Source organism: Dermacentor silvarum, chromosome 5 (genome assembly GCF_013339745.2).
Source record: "Dermacentor silvarum isolate Dsil-2018 chromosome 5, BIME_Dsil_1.4, whole genome shotgun sequence".
NCBI classification, from domain to species: domain Eukaryota; kingdom Metazoa; phylum Arthropoda; class Arachnida; order Ixodida; family Ixodidae; genus Dermacentor; species Dermacentor silvarum.
In genome coordinates, this window is record NC_051158.1 from 31,295,312 (window position 1) to 31,313,974 (window position 18,663).

The following is an 18,663-nucleotide window of genomic DNA, read 5'->3' on the forward strand; positions in this document are numbered from 1 at the left end:
CGACGTCACACGAGAGGGGCCCTTCAACATGGCCGCCCGCTGCTGAAGCCAGACGGGTTCGGGTCACCTGTCGTAGCGGTGTGTACCGCCGCCGAGCACGGAGCCGTCAGCCATGCCCGTAAGAACGACGGAGATCGTACCACCCCTGCCAGCCAACGCGCAGCAACCTGGCGTCACCAGGTCGCTGCTCTACAACGGCTCCCGGTTCCAGGGCCAACAGAAGAGCAAAGGCAACAGCTACGACGTCGAAGTTGTGCTTCAGGTGAGCGACGCCACGGTCCGACGAACGTGGTTCTTTCATTACGTTCGGGTGCAGTTAGGCTCGTTTACGTGTGCGCTGGTAGCCGGGGGGGTACCGGCCTTTCTCGATGCCCAGTCACTGACGATCGCTACGTTTCGGCTTTGGCGATCGGCGAACTGACTTGACATGGGGGTCACCTAAAGGCGGTACGCCTTCGTGCATGGGGTACCAACAGCGCGCTCTGCTGTGGCTGTGGTGGAGATCTCGCCCGCTGGCACACGGTACCCCCTGCCTGTTGCAACACCACTGTTTGTGCGCGCGTGATGCTTTAGGTTGTCGCCGGCAAAGAAGCAGAGAGACCTCCTGAGCCATTTCGGGACGTTTGGCACCTGCTCTTGTCTCGCAGCAGGCCGATGCTGTCGCCGTCTTTTTGGCGGTAAGCGGCCTAGGCGTACGATAAAAAGTGGGCCTTCGGAACGCGCAATCGGCACAAATCCGAGATTGCGTCGCGTTGAAGGGTCGCCCCCACTCCGTTGCGCGAGGTCGGTGGATTAGGCCGGGGAGAAAAATAAAAATAATAAAATATTATGGTTGCGTATAGTGGTTGCCCCGCGGGCATGGACGCAATTCAAGTGCGCCCGAAGGCTTTTTTTGCTGGAGTTTCTGAGTACGCAATGAAACGCAGCCCCCAAACTAAGCGAACCATCAGTAGCGTGTAGTTGACAATAAGTTATTGCGACACCGAGATCCCTGTTCATTCAGGTCTTCGTTGCCGTGAACGGTAAATTTGTCATTCCGTACGCCGCTGTCAGTCCGGCATGCCCTTGCGATTACTCTGGGATTCGCACGCAAAGGTATCACTGCTTGGGAAAAGTGGCGTGACTCTTTTTTGGCGAGATAACGCGATTGTGCATGCAAGGTTAAAGTGCACGTCTTGGCGCGTAAAACGCGAACGTAGCGATTGCGTATTTCTAGGTAAGTGCGTAGCAACGCTGGCGGCGTCATTGCGCGCTGGCACGCTGCTAAATGATGCTAAGCACGGGATAATCATCATCCGTGGCATCATCGTGAGCATTCCACGGCTGGTGTGGACATGATGGTCTACTTTTTTTTTTTTTTTCCCTTTTTTGTGCCAATAATGCACTGGAGAGCAGTGTTATCCCGTTGGTGCGTGCAATGCACAGCTTGTCGCTGTGCTGGCTTTTTTTCTCGAGTGTCACGCACTCTTATGTCAGTTGTCATACACAGTTGGTACAATAAACACGTATGCATAACAAAATGGCTTGCAGATCTCCGTTCGCATGCTTGTGAGAAGAAAGCAGTTGTCGGTGCTTCCTTGTAAGAATTTGGTTCCCACCACCTTTGCAGGATTGTATTGTATAGCCTGGTGGTTTCTAAATGTATAGAAATGTTGTGGTTGAGGGCACGCATTTGTCCCGCACGTCATCCATATGTCGATGTTCGCAGTTTAGGTGCCACAACGTATAGTGATGCAGTTGGTCGCACAATCGCGCTATGGTGTTCTCTAGATGTGATGCCTGTGACGTGACATTGGCATTCCTTTGCTTGGTGCAGCATGTGGACGAAGCAAACTCCTACTTGTGCGGCTACCTGAAGATCAAGGGCCTCACAGAGGAGTACCCGACACTCACGACATTCTTCGATGGAGAGATCATCAGCGGGAAGTACCCATTTCTTACGAGGAAATGGGACGCCGACGAGGAAGTCGACAAGAAACACTGGGTACGTATGTTATGCAGCTACTGTAAATTTAGGTGTAACTATAGTCTAATTGTGGCTACCTTTCATACATTGTTTCAAAAGTAAGGTAGTGAACTGAAACTTGCCTGGAAAGATTGGTCATGATAGCAGTAGTCGGTAAACTAAGGTTAAAGTTGCGCAAGTTACGAAGATGTGGTGGCATAAACGACACATTTCATTGCAAGCACACATTCGTGACAAACTCTTAACAGCTATCATTTTCTCTTGAGGGCAGGATAGTACACGTCAGAAGTGCAGGTCAGTTGGTGTAGCATAGTGAAGGATAAAACAGCACAAGCAAGACAAAGAGTGAGACAAAACAACACGAGTGCTAACTAAGGCTTCACCAATCCTGTTAGTGTGCGAAATGATTTGTTGTATTTTTTTTTTTAATAGACCCACTGTCTCTTTGCATTGACGCTGTGATGATGACATTCTGAGTTTCCCCCTTGACAGAGCAAGTTTGGGTCGTTCGAGGATTACACCAAGACATTCAACTGTGACAGTTTCAACTACACGAGCCTCAAGGCATCCGAAAACGTTTTCATGAGGTGGAAGGTAAGAGCCTTTCCGATAGCAAACCTTTCCCCACCGCGGGGGCGTTTTAAACACCTGTCATCTGTAAGTAGCCCAGCTGAGGCGATGCAATGACAGTGTTGTATTCGTGGTCTGTCAGTGCTGCTTTCTCTTTGGCGTAGCATTAGCATGCTGCACGAAACTGGCTTCTGGTGAAGGGTTTTTCTCAACATCGCGAACGTTTGTGGTGCCTGTCTCGCTTCATGGGCAGATGACTCGACACTCCTTGCCCAAATGTGTCCCAAGACTTAACGGAAGCTTTTTATCTAAAGAATCTTATACCGATTCTGATGTCTCAAAATTTTAATTAAAGCATAGGGAACTTATTGCGTCGCCTGTAGTAGCATTTTTTGATATGCTGGAGCAGGTTTTCCAGTTGTGGGTAGTTCAGCAAACTAATTACTAATTAATTCAATAATAAAGATCTGACTGAAGTAATATTTCATAGTATTTCATTGTTGCTACAAGTGTACTGAACAAGTTGTAATTTTTTATGCGGAATTGTGTTCGTACAAGGTTAAGTTAGGCATTACTTGTAAGTTAAATAATCGTGCACATTCTGACAGCTGGCTGAGTTTGTTTAAATAAATAAACAAATACATGTGAGGGTCAGAAAGCCAGGTGAGATCATTGGTCACAATGGTAGTTCATGCTAAGTAATGACGACGTTAACTTTTGACTTGCTCTCCCCATTTCCAACGAGAGATGCCTGGGCGTAGCCACAATTCCCTCTGGACTGTTTGCATGCCCGTGTCGAGAGAGGGGTGTTCTTGCATCACAACGGAAATGTCTGGGAAAACATCTGAAGCCATTCAAGTGCGGTGTTGCAGACATAACACCCACAACCATGAATACTGCGCTTTCGTTACAGGAACACTTCCTGGTTCCTGACCACACCATCAAGGACATCAACGGAGCATCCTTCGCGGGCTTCTACTACATCTGCTTCCAGAAAAAGTCGGCCACCATTGAAGGCTACTACTACCACCGAAGCTCCGAATGGTACGTCCAGATTAAACAGACAAACTCGGCTGTTGCGCTGTTTTCCTACTGTTGTAGTCCTGGTCGGACTTCCTTGTTCATTAGTTTTTGAAACTCATCTAAAACATCCTCCACTTCAGCCATTTCTCTTATCTGTCCATTCTGAACTCCCTTGTCTTTTGCTGCCTCCCCAAGTGTCCATCTGATCACTCGCAGATCACCCATTCAAATTGTCTGATAAGCCACTCAGCAAATCACTTCAGTTCCGTGTGGCTTTTGCTAATGATAACCATTCTGCTGCCGTACTCGCAACTTCAGTCGTAGTTTGCGTGCCATGTTCATGGCTTAATGAATTCCTATATCTGCAATAATGCATAGGCAGCAGCTCTCAAAAGTGTATATGATTATCTTGTAGCACTTTGACAAACATTTCACATAAATAGAAATAAGCAGGTACTCGTCAAGAATCAAGCCTCGAGCTACAAAACAAGACAATCGTCACAGCAAAGAAAAAGCCACCACATTGGCTGAGGTGGTGGCATTGTTTTGTGGCATACAATTCCATACTGTAATCATGCGTGAAAAGGAGGAGTCTCTAAACACACCGGTTCTACAGCAAAGCCTCTTACTTCATTTATATGGTTTATGTGAAGCAATGTTTTGTGGTAGAAGTATGTAGTTATGTAGTCGAATGTTCCGGAAAGCAAAATTTGTATCGTAGTGTTCCTAAGTGCTTCTGAAGTGTGTGACAGTGAAGACTCTCCTTCACACCTGACACACTAAAATATCTTGAGAAAGAAATATCTTGCTTGCAGCCATTTAAAAATATGTGCTTTCTTTTTTTCTTGGCAGGTACCAGTCACTAACGCTACGGCACGTGCCGGAACACAGCATTCAGATATACGAGTTTCGGTGAGGACAGCGGACGTCTGCAAACGCGGCATCGGCGGCAGCGGCGTCCATTCCCGCCAGTCACTCCCGTCCTCTGCATCACGACAGGGCAGTCACTCGAGTCGCCGTCCTGCAGCAACATTGCACTCCAAATCGGAAAGAGCTGAATGGCTGGCATTCAGTCCGTCGCCAGCCGCGCCGAGGCGTCTGTGATTGGTCGACGATGATGACAGCTTCGAAATTGTGCGCTCCGTCACAAGTGTCTGCTGCTGCTGCCGCGGCGAGTGTGTTTAGTGTGTCCGTGCCATCATCATCGCCACCGGACTTGAGCCCCCGAAGAGACGGTCTTCATTCACCGTGTGCGCGCCTCCGTCGTCTTCAAAACTGAATGTGCGCGCTGCTCTCTGAACAAAGAGTGCTCGAAGCGGGGGATGGCATTTCTTCCTTCTAGTCCCGTCGCCATCGGCACCGCCGAGACTGTAAGGGTTGCACCAGTAATTTTTTTTTACCCTTTCCGTTGTTCCACTGGTTGTGACTGGTGTTTTCCTAGTGAAAGGAAGATACGTTGGGCTGACGAAGCCTTATCGCATTCTGTGCTTCCGCGTTCACCCTGATTAACGTTTAAGGCATGCGGCGAGAAACTAACCTCGTGCAGGCCCGGGCCTGACATTTCTTTATCATAGTTCTTTGGAGCGGGGTGGAATCAATGCACAACATGGCGGTTGCGCTGTTGCATCGTACAACAACGGAAGCATAATTCGAAATGAGATTATTTCTAAACAAGCTGATTGTGCAGTGCTGATTTGTTTAGTTTTACATGCCTTGCATGCTAGTTTCTCTTTTTTTTTTATAGGCATACGTTTATCTTTTGACAAATTTATGTTGGCATTTTAATCAGCTATGTACTGTTTTACAAGAAAATGCATTAGCGCATACCGTATGCAGCCCAGTTATACGTGCATGTAAAATTAAAGAAAAGTTGTGTTGTGACGGATGTGTTTAGAGATGGCAGGAAGCCACGCATGATTCTTATTTACATTTGTAAGTTGCAGTATGCTGTGAATGCGTATTAGAGGCTGCTGCACTTCTAACAATCAGCTCAGTGTTTGGCTGACAGCTTCACCTGCCATCCTGTTAATGCCCAAATGAGAACTAAGTTATGGTCTTAATTTTGTTACTTTCAATATTTGACTTAGTTACTGCATTTGAAACATCCCACAAGGTGTCACCGAACGAAAAAGAGGCTCGGAGCATTTACTCCACAAGGCATTCAATGAAGCATCTTCAGCTTAGTAATCCAGCAATTGAGGGTGTGCATGACGTCGGCAGAAGATGCCTGTAGCCACTATGTGCTCGGAGCTTTAATTTCGACCCCATTTTAAGTTTTGTGCGTGTCTGCATTTACTGCATTCCTTTTTTTTTTTTTTCAACGGTCTCTCTTCTACAGTGGTGGTAACTTCTATTTGGACGAAATCACCCGTTCAAATCCCAGAACACTTGGTCTTCAGCAAGAAAGTTGCTGAGTGACAATCGTGACTTGTTCGTTTCCTAATTGTCTTCCTTATTATTTCTTAAACTGTAGCTTTGAATTACCTTTGGCTGTTGCAGGTCAATGTTAGAATTGTGAAAAAGGACGAAAAAAAACTGTTTTCCTAAAAACGCTCTCAAATCTCCAGAGTGTTCTTTGCCGAGGTAAGCACCTTTGATGCGCCCCACTAGTGAGCTCTTCAGTATGTCTTTAGAAGCAGCGACCAAATAGAGGCACATACCATGTCCCCCTCAGTCAATGGCCCTTGAGGAATTTTGACGGGGTAATTTGCTGGTTATTTTCATTGCTAATATAATTGCAAGGGCTCCACAAATGCAGAGCCGTCATTAATATTGTCAAATACTTGTTTAATTTAGCAACTTTCTAGCTAAGTTACCAACACTGCTCTTATAGCATTTGATAAGACTGCCTTGGTTCTGGTGTTCTGCTTCCAAACGCTAGGTTGTGGGCTGTAGTCTCCTGGCTGCATTCTAATGAAGGAACAATGCAAGGAGAGGATTATTTAAGAAATGGCAAAGAGGTTGGCCTGATTTCGACTCCTCTAGTCTTCTGCTCTAAATAAAAATGGAGTATAGGGCAAGTTGGAACACATGTTCATGATTTACAACATAAACATACGGAGACAGGAAAAAAAAAGTAGGGATGACGCAAGCGCTGTCTTTTAATTGAACGTTTATTGGAAACATGCCAATTAAATATGTAAGGTCACAAAAAAAAAATTTGAAGTGTCAAAACTGCGGTGACAAACTCGACGGTCACATGGGCGAGGTGCAGTTGTGTGTTATCTAGAAAGGCAAACTGCCGATTAGTTGAGAGCATTAAATGGCTGGCTCACACAAGACTGCACGTGCTTTTCAATCTGTAAAGCTTCGGCAATTTTACGGGAGCCATGATCTCTGCATCATTTTCTTGTCTCGATCCTGTTGCGCTGTAGATATACCAGCTGCTCTGCTCCGGGATAAATCCAAGGGGATAGAAGGAGGGTTACAAGTGGCGACGACGTCGACAGAACGCAGAAATGTTCATGTACGCACTGAAGAACTGCGGGTGTTCAAAATTGGGAGCGCTTCACCATCACATCTTTGTTTTTCTTCTATTTTTATTGTAGTCCACACAGCATCTTCAGAACATAGAACATTATCAAATCAGTTGAGCATGTGACTTACAAGTCGACATCATGGGATCCTGCCTCGTCCGATGCAATGTATAGCTTGAACGGGCTGGAACAGCCTTAAAGGGGTACTAAAGACGAGAGTAGTTAGTAGACTGGTAAACTATTGCCCCAACGCTATTTACACTTACGTGGCCGAAAAACCTTGTCGTACGAGGTAATGGAGGCTGGACTTCCTCGAAAAATCACGCTCGGGCCACATTAACAATGACACTAGTACGGTGTCGCAAATTATCTGCACTTAAACAACCTCTCTTACATTACATGGGGAGGGGTGATTCAAAAGTATGTTTCAAACAATACTTGTGAAGTAAATCTTGTACAGCACTTTTTTTAAAGTGCTGTAGCATTTGCTCCGGGGCAGCATGAAGACAATAACGACCAACACAGGGTGCACAATATTCTACTGTATTTCAATGCATTGACGATGTCATACATCAGTGTGCTAATTCCTTGAAATGAGGCTGGCATCACCAGATGCGTAGAACTGCAATGTGGCATAGCACATGTCTGCAAAGACACCAGGCACAGCTTTTTTCGTTTTTGTTAGGTAATCTGGGCAAGGCATTCATAAGTTTTTAGCTGGAGGTTACCGTTCAAAGCAAGCAGCAGATCTTGTAGCACTGTAGATATAAGAATATACTTAATGGGTTAACAGCTCTAGAGGGTACTTCAACTTTGCTTAATAGAGAGGCAAGGATAATTTACTGCTGACCATTACCATTCTTGAAATTTCATTCATCGTTCAAATGCATGAATTATACTTCCTTATACTAATGCATTCGCAGCAACTTACATCAGCTTGATAATTCTTCAAGATTAGGTTGGCGTAACAGATGCATGCGAGTAGAACACATCTGCAAAGGTGCCCAGGCACACATTTATTCTTTATAAGCTAGCTTGAGGAAGGCCTACACAAGTTTTCAGCTGAATGTTATCGTTCAAAGCAAGGAGCAGATTTCGAAAGAGCTGTTTTCTTCGTTCTTTTCACCTTTTATCAGTGGCACGTGCACCAAGCATGCTTTTATCACCAGGATAAGCCACTCGGTACTACGACGGTTAAGAACATAAAGGAAAAGAGTGGTTTCAAAAAACAGCTTCAGCTGATAGCGAGGAAGAAACGTGAAGTCAGCGTGTTTGTCTCCTTTTGTTTACACCTCTTTGGTTCCCTCATTAAGGTGTCTGTCTTCACCATGTGTAGCAACACCCCTTTATCTTCACTTTCAAGAAAACCTTTCGAGTGTACAGGGGTCGCAGCACCTCTCGCGTCAAAATCCCTTTATGGTTAAAGGGGTTGCAGCACACCTTCATAAAATTCTTTGGAGTGTAAGGAGTCTTAGCACCTCTTTATCATCTCGATAAACTTTTTTGGGGTGTAGTTAGCCACTCAATAATTGTCAACCTTGTGTACGTTTTCTGACCGCAACACTATGCACCTGTTACTGTCCTGTCAAGAAAGGCATGTGCACGTCAGCATACCATAGCATTTCCAACAGGAAAGTACCAGGCTGAGAGCATTAGTGGAGATGTACACGTGATTGATCGTGGTTGTACAGCGGAATTACACCCGAAAGGGTGTACAACTTTAAAAGTGATACAGACGTGCAGCTTGTCAGTTTGCATTCCCTTCTCTGCTGCAATTATTTTGCCGTCTTCAACTAAGCTGGCCCTAGATTCTGTCATGGATGTCAGTATTCGTAACGCAGAAGCGTTGTTTGTCGAGGCCTCCCCCCAACTTGCTGTCGAAATCGCATAACGAAGCTTGCATCGCCGTTACTACACAGCTTAAATCAGTGAAAAATGTTCCTTTGAAGAAACAAGGATTGTCAAGATCAAGGCTTCTTCCAACGTTGATTTCTTTTACATTTGGACGCTGTGTGGCCGAACAAAATTTTTCTAATCGTACATCCCAGTGTACCTTAATTTCTTTCCTTTAGTCCTGTGCACATCTTTGTGTTAGCTGTTGCTTGCCCTGTCTCTTGCCATTCACAGCTCGTTCTTCAATTCGTCAAAATCTGTAATAATAATTGTCATCATTGGGGTACATTTAAGCTTTTGTGCTTACCTGCACCGACTTGAAATTCAGTAGTTCTCAACTTATTTCTTACAGGTGTCTAGAGGACTTTTTTGCTTGTCACGAAACGACCTCGGTGAACTGTACAGTGGCAGCAGAATAAGAAGGCCGCTGCACTCGCAGATCAGGATGGCAGAATCTTCACTGGACCTCGTAAAATTACTGTAGCAGCACAGCAGTCAGGCTATATCTTTATTTATGTAAATCATTTAACAGCCTGTGTGTTTTTTTAATTAAGGACAGAAACATTTCATAAGACATCTGCAAAACATGAAAAAAAAACATTCGCTCTGTTCTGTTTGTGCACGCACCAAGTATGTGTGGTTGCTTTTACAGAAATGCACACCTATTTGAGCTATCGAGAGCTTAGCTATTACGAGTGCATTTGCAAACAAGGCACTCGTCGACAAAACATAGCCGCTACAGTTGCTCTTGCTAGCAGCTACTTCTGTGTGCATTTTGGCACGCAATGTTACTTTTCGGTCATCTGGCACTACCGTCTCTGCTGTGTTGCAGGACTGTTACACATCAACGTTTCTCGCACTTCTGCACAGTCCAAATATGGTCTTTAGACTTGTTTGCCGAGTGCATGCAACACCGCGAGCTCCTGGTTAAAGCGGTCTATGCGATCACACTTAAAAGCACCATTTGGTGCTTTGAAGCCTCGCTGTCTAACAAGACTAGTGTCACACTGTAGCGGCACTTAAAGGGACAGTAAAGGCAAATATTAAGTCAAGCTTATTAAGTCAAGTAATAAATTAGTGCTTGAAGATGTCTAAAGCATCATTATCACGAACAGAGGTTTAGTAATCGAGAAATTAAGGTAAACGCCGGGCACGATTAGACTCCCTTCCCCGGGACATTCAATGACGAAGGCACTCGTCATTATAATTATGTCACTGGTACTCAAATGCTCGTAATAAAGAGATCATTTCATTACGTTATAATACGAAAGACAATATGTCCAGTTAGTTCTATTTGATTGTTGGAAAAACTCATTGACGTTGCCTTTGACGACAATGCAAGTGGTCGAAAAGTCGTTTTCTCCATTCTGCACCGCCCGCGCTTTCACGTTTCAGTAGTTTCGTTATCGCCTAATGCTGCGCTGGTCTTGCTGGCTCGCGAACCTCGCACAAACTGCAAGTAGCAGAGAATTCCACTTCCATGTGATGTCGTGGGAACCCCGAATGGTCCACACACCACTTGACAAAGAGCAGCTACAGCAGCGAATCTTGGCTCAGTTTCTCCATGTGGCCGTGCATTTGCGTTTTGCGAAAAAAGCTGTAGCACCGTCTGTTGGGCACCGTTTTACTCAGCGACAGCTGTAAAGGGCAGTGATGGCACATTCATTGTCACCGCTCCTTGCTCCGGGGTGGGCGATTTGAATTGTGCTAGAGGTATGCGGACCTTCAGGCGCAATTTTCTCAGAAACTAAGTCGTTTCTTCCCACGAAACAAGTGGTCTGAAGTTTCTGGAACAGTATTTTGACAGTACACGTCGCCTTTAGTGTCCCTTCAAGCCTCACGAAGGAGTAACGACGACGTGTTCGACTGACCTTTCTTTTTTTTTATTAAGTGAAGGTATCCTCGTAAGCCGTAAAAAAAAATATCGGGAAGTGTTGAAGCAACCTGAATAATTAGCTATAATACTTGTTTATACGCACCGTATTTGGTTTCAATACCTAGAAACTACATGTGTCGTGACAGCTTTGGCTCACTTGATTCCTGCAAATGCTGCAGCTGCCACGCACGAGCAGTGGCGGAAAAAACGCTTGCCGTGGTTTTATTTCTCTAATGATCAGCATCATCATACGTAGCCTTACTGTTACACTTACTGTCGGTGACGCCACATCGGCATTTAGAGAGACCTTTCGGTATCAAGTCAAAATATCCGACGTTTAAGCTGCATTCACGCGACAGAGCAAATCGAGATTTACGCTTGCGGATTATGATCATATGTCACCTGTTCACGTGGTTCTCCCCAAGTCCCCGGGCACGAAGCGATTTGCGATACGGCGGGAAGTCAATTCACTGGTGTGATTTTCGGCTTCGTCACGTCTGCACCAGAAGGTTGCTCCGTCCACGCTACAAAGTGATCCGATGCATGTCACATGTCGCGTCTGGTTCATCCGCGATCACATCCGTCGTGTGACTCCAGTTTTAGAGACTGTCATACTCGCTGAGTGCAGTCCTTTTACGTGCGAGGAGATGAGTTTGGTAGGATTTTTGCAACTTCGAAAGCATGTAAATGACGTTGAAAAACTGCACAGGACTTGAAAGCCGTGGTCTGACAACATTGATGACACCGGTATTGGCTATTTTCAAAGCATTCTTGCACTTCTTGTTTCGTACTGGTCTCGGGTTTCAACTAGTGCACGCTCATTTACATAAAACGTCCTTTGTCTACATTCAGTCGGATGCTATTTTGAGATAAATGAGCTTGCCGGAAAACCATTGTCCGTGCACCATCTAAAACTGTGGTGAATCGGCGCTGACGAGAGCAGTACACTGGTCTCTCTGAAAGTGTGTCTGCTTTGTTGCTGTTTCATTATTTCATTATCGTTTTTGAATGCACACTCGTTAACTTAAAATGACCTATAACTGCTTGGGTTTGTGCTCTCTTGCTGTCTCGTTGGTTTAACAAACGTCTGCAAGCGTGCACTCATTTACACAAGATTGCCTTAACCAGAGAAAATTAGGTGGGGTGATGAGACTGGGAAATTTGTAGGCACAAGTTGGAATCGGCTAGCGCAAGACAGCGGCAATTGGAGATTGCTGGGAGAGGCCTTCTTCCTGCAGTGGGCATTTATAAACAGGCTGATGATGATGACCTCAACCTAGGTTCGTGTGACAGGGATGTTTCAATGCCATTTTGAGATGAACTAATTAGAGTATTTCTTGGAGCTGCTTCAATGGACAGTGGACATAAATATAGGCTGATGATTTGTCTGAGTACCATCAAGAGCTGTGATGCATCAAGATTAATGGCAGCAGTCCATTGACCTTTGATTTGTTGCTGTCGCATTGGTTTCTTGAACGTCTTTGCACACACACCCATTTATATAACATGTCTTTTTAACTGTGCTTGGTTTAATGGACGCACGGTCTCTCGCTGTCTCATTGGTTTAACACATCAGCAAGCGTGCACTCATTTACATAATACCATTTTAACCAAGGCACATGTGAGAAGGCCGTCTTTGTGGTCCCGCTAAACACTACGCATCGTCCGTACTGTGCGGCAGGTTTGCCGGTGGCGACCTAATTTTTTCCACGTGTACCTCGAGAAGGAATGGCCTTCCCCAGCGCTGTTGTTTATTTGCGCGGTTCACACGGGACGGCCCGTCGGGAGGAAGATGCGACGACCTGAATCGCAGCAGGGCTTTCGTTTTGTACAGTAATTTATACACGTGCGCAACTTGTGAAGCTGTGTTTGGATGACTGTGCACTTAGAATGAAGTGACTGGGAGGACTATCCTCGGGTGTTTCGTTGGAGTGTGGCAGAAGACCCAATAAAATATTTTCGGTGGTTCAAAAGAATTGCCTCGATTTTTCTTTGCTTCTATGCACAAGTGTGTATGGCAGTGTGAAAGTGTGCGTGTGTGTTTTTTTTTTACTTTTTTTACGAGTGAGCTGTAAAGCGAACGCTGTAGCTCAAGAGCTCCTATCCAAATACTTGGGGACAAACTTTTTTACGGCACGATATAAAAGAACTAAAGCATCAAGCTTACAACTTTGTAAACCGTAAGTAAGGAACGACGTAACAGTTCTATAAACTGCACTTCTTCAGACATCTAAAGCAGATTAAATTGCTATGTTACACCGCACGTTGAAGTACCACCAATTTGCTAGGACTTTTGCAAACACTCTAAACAATGGAACAAATTCATTCAATCTGTAAATTCATATACCACATTTGTCCTCTTCAGATGCTCTAAACAGATGCAGTTTACAAAATTGCGACATCTGTTTTTGGTGCAGAGTTGAGGATTTTGTAAACTTTGTGCTTCAAATGTTTGAAACCTGCTGATATTGGGAAATTCGTCATGAAATCAAGTCCCGGAACCAAGAAAATTCTGCCTCCACCAGATGTAGTGTTCAGCTTTCTCAAATACAACAAGCTTTGTTCAGGTCAGGTTAGCAGCTATCCAATGAGAGCACTTCTGCATTTGACATGTACTCAAATAGGGGACTCAGAGTTAGCCCCTAGCAAAGGTCTCCAAAGGCCAGCTGCAACAAAATTTTGCACTGAAGAAAACGTCTAGATTTGCATAGTGTAGATACATAGCAGCCTGCGTGCAAAATTTTACGTTTTATATGCGAGTGTACGCTTCACGAAAAGCTAGCAAAGGATGCTTTTGACACAAAGACACAAAAATGCAACCATTGCCACTCGGCAAGCAAAACACAAGACCCACAACATTAAGAACCAGCGCAGCTCCTCAGTATGGCCTCGGAGATTGGGTGGCGCTTGCAGCGCACTGAACAATCCCAGCGGCAACACATTGGGATTTCTGTTATATCCACTAACCACCAGGTGCATGCATCGTCTGCTTGGGTTCTAATTTAAGGGCTGCTAATAAGAAAATTAGGCCTGCAGGTCGGCCAAGATCACTTCAGTAGCACATACTACTCATTTAATAACCAATTTTGCCAAAGTTGAAATTTTGTTGTTACCCTTTAAGAGCATTTCGAGTGAAAACCTTTCCTCTCATATCTGGGTCCACGACTTCAATGCCACGTGGGACGTGCACAAGATGTCAAGGATCACTCCATTGTAGAAGATATGAACATCCACAAAAAAGACCAATAAAGAAGCCGGCAGATCCCACGCCCTGTGGGAATTGATGTTATGCAAAGCAGTGTGCGAGGAGAGCCTACCAAGTTAACGAAACTACCACGAGAGCACCAAGACGTAGGCGGCTCTTTCATGACCTACCTGACACGCATGTCATGACATTCATGTCACGAGTCCTCAGAAGTCCCTTTAGTTACACGTTAAGAGACCTTAAGGCAAAAGCCATAGTCATGCTCATGACTATGACTTCTACCATCATTCTTTAGTGTTTCGTTCACTTAGTACCCACATCAGAACCCATTTGAGTGGCTTTTGAGTGTTAACGTTTTTTCGCCGAGTCATTGTCACTTATGCTGGGTAATGCTCATGACTATGATTTCTACCATCATCGTTTAGTGTTTCCTTCTCTTAGTAACCACATTCGAAACCATTTCAGTGGTTTTTGAGTGTTAATCTTTTTTGCTGGGTCATTGTCATGACCTACATGGCACGCATGTCATGACATATCATTGATGTTCGTCATATACTCTTGTCATAGTATGCGAATTTTGGTACATACCAAGTTAACGAAACGACCATGAGAGCACAAAGATGTAGGCGGCTAGATAGATGGATAGATACTGTCAAAGTATGAAATGTTCGCCAAGAAATGCTTCGCATTTAAAGAAAGATCAGTGAGCTGTCCCATTTTGTGGTGTGCTCCATGAACGCAAGAAACTACTATAAAACAAAGCATATATTCAAGTGCATGCTTTAATTTAATTTATGCACACAACATGGATGACACAGGGGTGTACATAAATAAACATATTGAGTAATAAAAAGGGGGGGGGGGTGAACTGAACAAAGCAAAAAAATACATATGCAGTGTACATCTTGGTGCATGTACAGATGGGTGACATTGATGCAGACAGACAGAACTCAAACATACATTTGCAAGTATCCCACTAAAGCTACAAACATCAAAACATTACTTCTGGAAGGCTGTGAGAACTTTTTGTACAATGTGAGCCCAACTCAAACTACAACACATCAACAGCCTACGGAAAGCAGCTATTGAGTTGCATTAGCACCACTGACCACGCCAAATTCATCTAGGAGCTGCCACACTCTACATAACTTTTTTTTCATTGTCATAATCAATTTTGCTTCTCTCACTCACAAGATAATTGCAAATACGAAACGATGAGCATGAAGCAGTACAGAAACAGACTACAGGATGAATGCTCGCTTGCATCTTGTCCCATTTTCTACCTTGTTTTAGTACGACTTTGTACTAGTATCCACGAAGATGTGCAAACTCGCCCAACTAACTTTGCCACAATAACTAATTTTTTAGCACAAGAAGAATATGCTGCCAGGTGAGTTAGGTCATACTTGCAGGTTTTGGCAAGTGCACACCTTGATAGAGGAAAGTGTGATCTGCACACCCTGGATGTTGTCTGCTGCAAATAAACTCCAGTTGCGAGTTAGCGCTTGTCTTGCGTCTACCTTTTTTTTTTTTTTTTCATCTTGACAGCACACACTTGTTAAAACCTGCAAATCAGGTCTTAACAGTCTGGGAGGGCTGGGCTCCCCCACCAAAAATTACAGGGCAATTACAGGGCGCTCGCCTGGCAATTAGCAATACATATGACATACATGTGTATCCTATGTACATATTTGCATACTTACATAAAGACGTACATCATGCATACGAACATACACATGAGCAGCCCACGTAGGTATGCGTGGGAGCCCCCCCCCCCTCGATCGAAGCGAGACATTAAGCACTGCTGCAAGTCACATAACAGGCGAGATGGTTCATGTTTCGACTCCAGTTCTAGCGCTTCAACTGAACTAGCTGATGGTAGAATAAAGCGTACACTCACTGATATTCATTTCATTTTGTGATCAAGGTACCGAAACGTCAATATATGCTTTATTTTGAATTGGTGAGGTTCTCTTTTTACTGTGACCTTCCCTCGCCAGATGATTTTTCGTCACACCCTTGACTACCTACTAGCTGATGCAGTAGTCGCCGATGCAACTAACAGAAACAGGAACATATTCTGCCCGGACCTTCAACGCTTCACATCTCACATACTTCACGTGTCATTCATACCTCACATGTCAAGTGGTGATGTGCACCTTCATTGGTTCTCTAGCTTTAGCTATACCTCGCAACTGGCCCTTCACGAAGGAAATTTCATCCCTGATGAACTGTACCTGCAACTTAAGGTTGGCATTCGTCGCAGCAAGCTTGGCAAGTTCTTTTTCAATCTTGTTGAGCTCCTGTTTCTTTCTTTGCCGGTAGCGTAATGAAGCGTTATTGTTTAGACGGCGCTTCGTGATGAGGCGGCTATAGAGTTTGCTAGCCATACTGCTAGGCACGTCCTCGTCTGAGCCGAGGCCAGACTCTGAATCTGATTCGCTGACCTTGGGCGTCGAGTCCACGTTCATTAACTCGTCGCTGTCGGCGCAGCCGTCGCCTGCGCAGTGTGGATTTCCACGGATCGAAGTTCTTGCGGCAAACATCTTTTGCTCAGGTATCGCCGAAGGCACGCGGTGGCGACTCGCTGGACTTGGCTCGACGAGCGAAGTGAGGTCAGTGTCGTCAGCACTTTGCAAACTTGAGGAAGGTAGTGCACTCAAAAGTGGCGTGCTAACAAGTTCGACAGAATCAACGCACTCAAAAGGAGAGACCGCGCTGCTCTCAGGGAGACGGCATGGTGACTTTGGTTCTGCTTTTATGTCGCCTTGTACTTCTTCTGTCCATGACACTGCAGAATCGCCAACCCACTCGACAGGAGACGCCGCCTCACTGCCTGGGAGGGGTGACGGGGACTTTGGTTCCGACTTTATGCCACCGTGCACCCCTTCCCTCAGGCGGGCAGGTGATGCTGTGGAATCATCAAGTATATCCGATGCCTCGACTGGCGATCCAGCGCGACATGCAAATGGGACACCAAGGATTGGCGGAGACGGCGGACGCGAGTGGAGACTCGAAACTGCAACGGTGCGTGCAGTCTGGCTGGGATTGAGTTCTTTAAAAACGCAGGTCTCCAGGCTCACGACGATGTACCCGGCCTCGGCCACAACGGCGGGGGACGCCTGGGGAAACGGGAAAGGGTGCCTGAGTAACAATTTAAGGTTACGTTCATTTAGGCGTGGTTCACTGCACCACGTGTTAAATTGTGCGCCACACCAATCACTAAATTCTGGGGACCAATCAGGGGACCTCTGCACTTGCTGGTGACGTGGTGCAGCCTAGCGGTATGGCGTCATGCAGAATGCGCTCGCAATGGTGTTTGCCCGCTTGCAGTGAACTTGGAAACGCTTCCTAACCTATTCGACAATGTTTCGACACAGGCACGCCGAAATTCGTTGCTGGCACTAATGTAAGCGGTGTGTTTTCCAGGTAGGCTTTGCCGGATTCCTGCACTGTGTGACAGCAAGCGCCGTCGGTCGTGGCGCAGCGCCGTGGAAGTGTTTAACCAACTTCAATGAAAGTACGAGAAAGCGTCGGTGCTCACCCAGTATAAGCTTTATACTGGGGCGCTGACTCCTATGTCAGAGCGCGATGCAAAAGCGCGCATGCAACCGGCTACACACCGGCACCGCCGCAACTTTTTCGACACTGGTGCCGTGAACCACACGGGAATAGAACGTGCCTTAAGTACGGTAGATTGAGCAGCAATTTAGGCGTGCGGCGAAAACCAACCTCGTGTGCCCAGGATCTTGTCTTCTGTCCTTTTATACGAAATCGACGCATGTTGATGGTCCTACCATAGAACACATTCAACCATAGAATAAAGAACCAACATCGCCGACACTAGCCGACACCATGCATTCAGCCATAGCCTCCTGGATTGGATTCGTATGGCGACACAACTATGTAGTTGCCACTGAAATTGCGCATCTCGCTAAATACAGCTTTTTTTTAACAATTTGCGTAGCTGGCGCAGCGCGAAGTGATGCGAAGCATTAATTTGTAGCTTGGAAAGGGTTGCGGACCTCAACTGCTTCGTGGCCGTTTTGCGTTGTCGGTTGGCAACAAGGACTTTTGTCGGCAACAGATATATTATTCATTCCCGATATATAGTGAGTAACGCTATGGCACAGACCCCCCCCCCCCCCCTTTTTTTTTTTTATTCTATGGTTATGCCCTGGTAACCCCACTCACAATCTACAACAGGGCACCAGAGCCCCCCCCCCCCCCCCCCCCCCCAACCTTCCGTCACTACGGGTACAGTGCCTCTGTACCACAGAACACCCATACAAAACTGTACTACGGGGCCTTCCCGTATTCCACTGCATCCCTACATCCTACCTCTCCTGAATGACTGGCTCACTCCCTGAACCACAGCTCTCTTCTCCTCTAGGCCCTTGTTCAGCATGTCCGTAACGTGCTGGGCCAGATCTGTAAGCAATTGCAAATTTAAAGTATGGCAGGAGCTGCGGACTAGGGGCTAGGTGCGCTTACGTTCCTCGAAATCGGCTGGGGTGAGAAGCTGCTTGGGGCGAGACATATCGGCGAGAAACGGTCCTGCTGTAGTGCGATGTGGAAACTCGACGCAGCTATCGGGGCGCTCTGAAGCGGGAAGGAGCTTCAACCACGTGTGGAATAACTACGGAATAACTAC

At 45.8% G+C, this 18,663-nt stretch overlaps 2 protein-coding genes across 2 annotated transcripts; one reads left to right on the forward strand and one right to left on the reverse strand.

Annotated features, from left to right (window-relative positions):
- The first annotated feature begins 17 nt into the window (after positions 1–17).
- Positions 18–12,780, forward strand: LOC119453224 (glucose-induced degradation protein 4 homolog). The gene is made up of 5 exons (XM_037715248.2): positions 18–262; positions 1,817–1,984; positions 2,459–2,560; positions 3,450–3,580; positions 4,412–12,780. The coding sequence occupies exons 1-5, from the start codon at positions 113–115 to the stop codon at positions 4,473–4,475; spliced, it is 615 nt and encodes a 204-aa protein (XP_037571176.1). The 5' UTR covers positions 18–112; the 3' UTR covers positions 4,476–12,780.
- A 2,010-nt stretch (positions 12,781–14,790) lies between these two features.
- Positions 14,791–18,121, reverse strand: LOC119453226 (uncharacterized). Its single transcript, XM_037715250.2, has 2 exons — positions 17,742–18,121; positions 14,791–17,131 (listed from the first exon to the last, which is right to left on the reverse strand). The coding sequence occupies exons 1-2, from the start codon at positions 17,790–17,792 to the stop codon at positions 16,151–16,153; spliced, it is 1,032 nt and encodes a 343-aa protein (XP_037571178.1). The 5' UTR covers positions 17,793–18,121; the 3' UTR covers positions 14,791–16,150.
- Between the last annotated feature and the right edge of the window lie 542 nt (positions 18,122–18,663).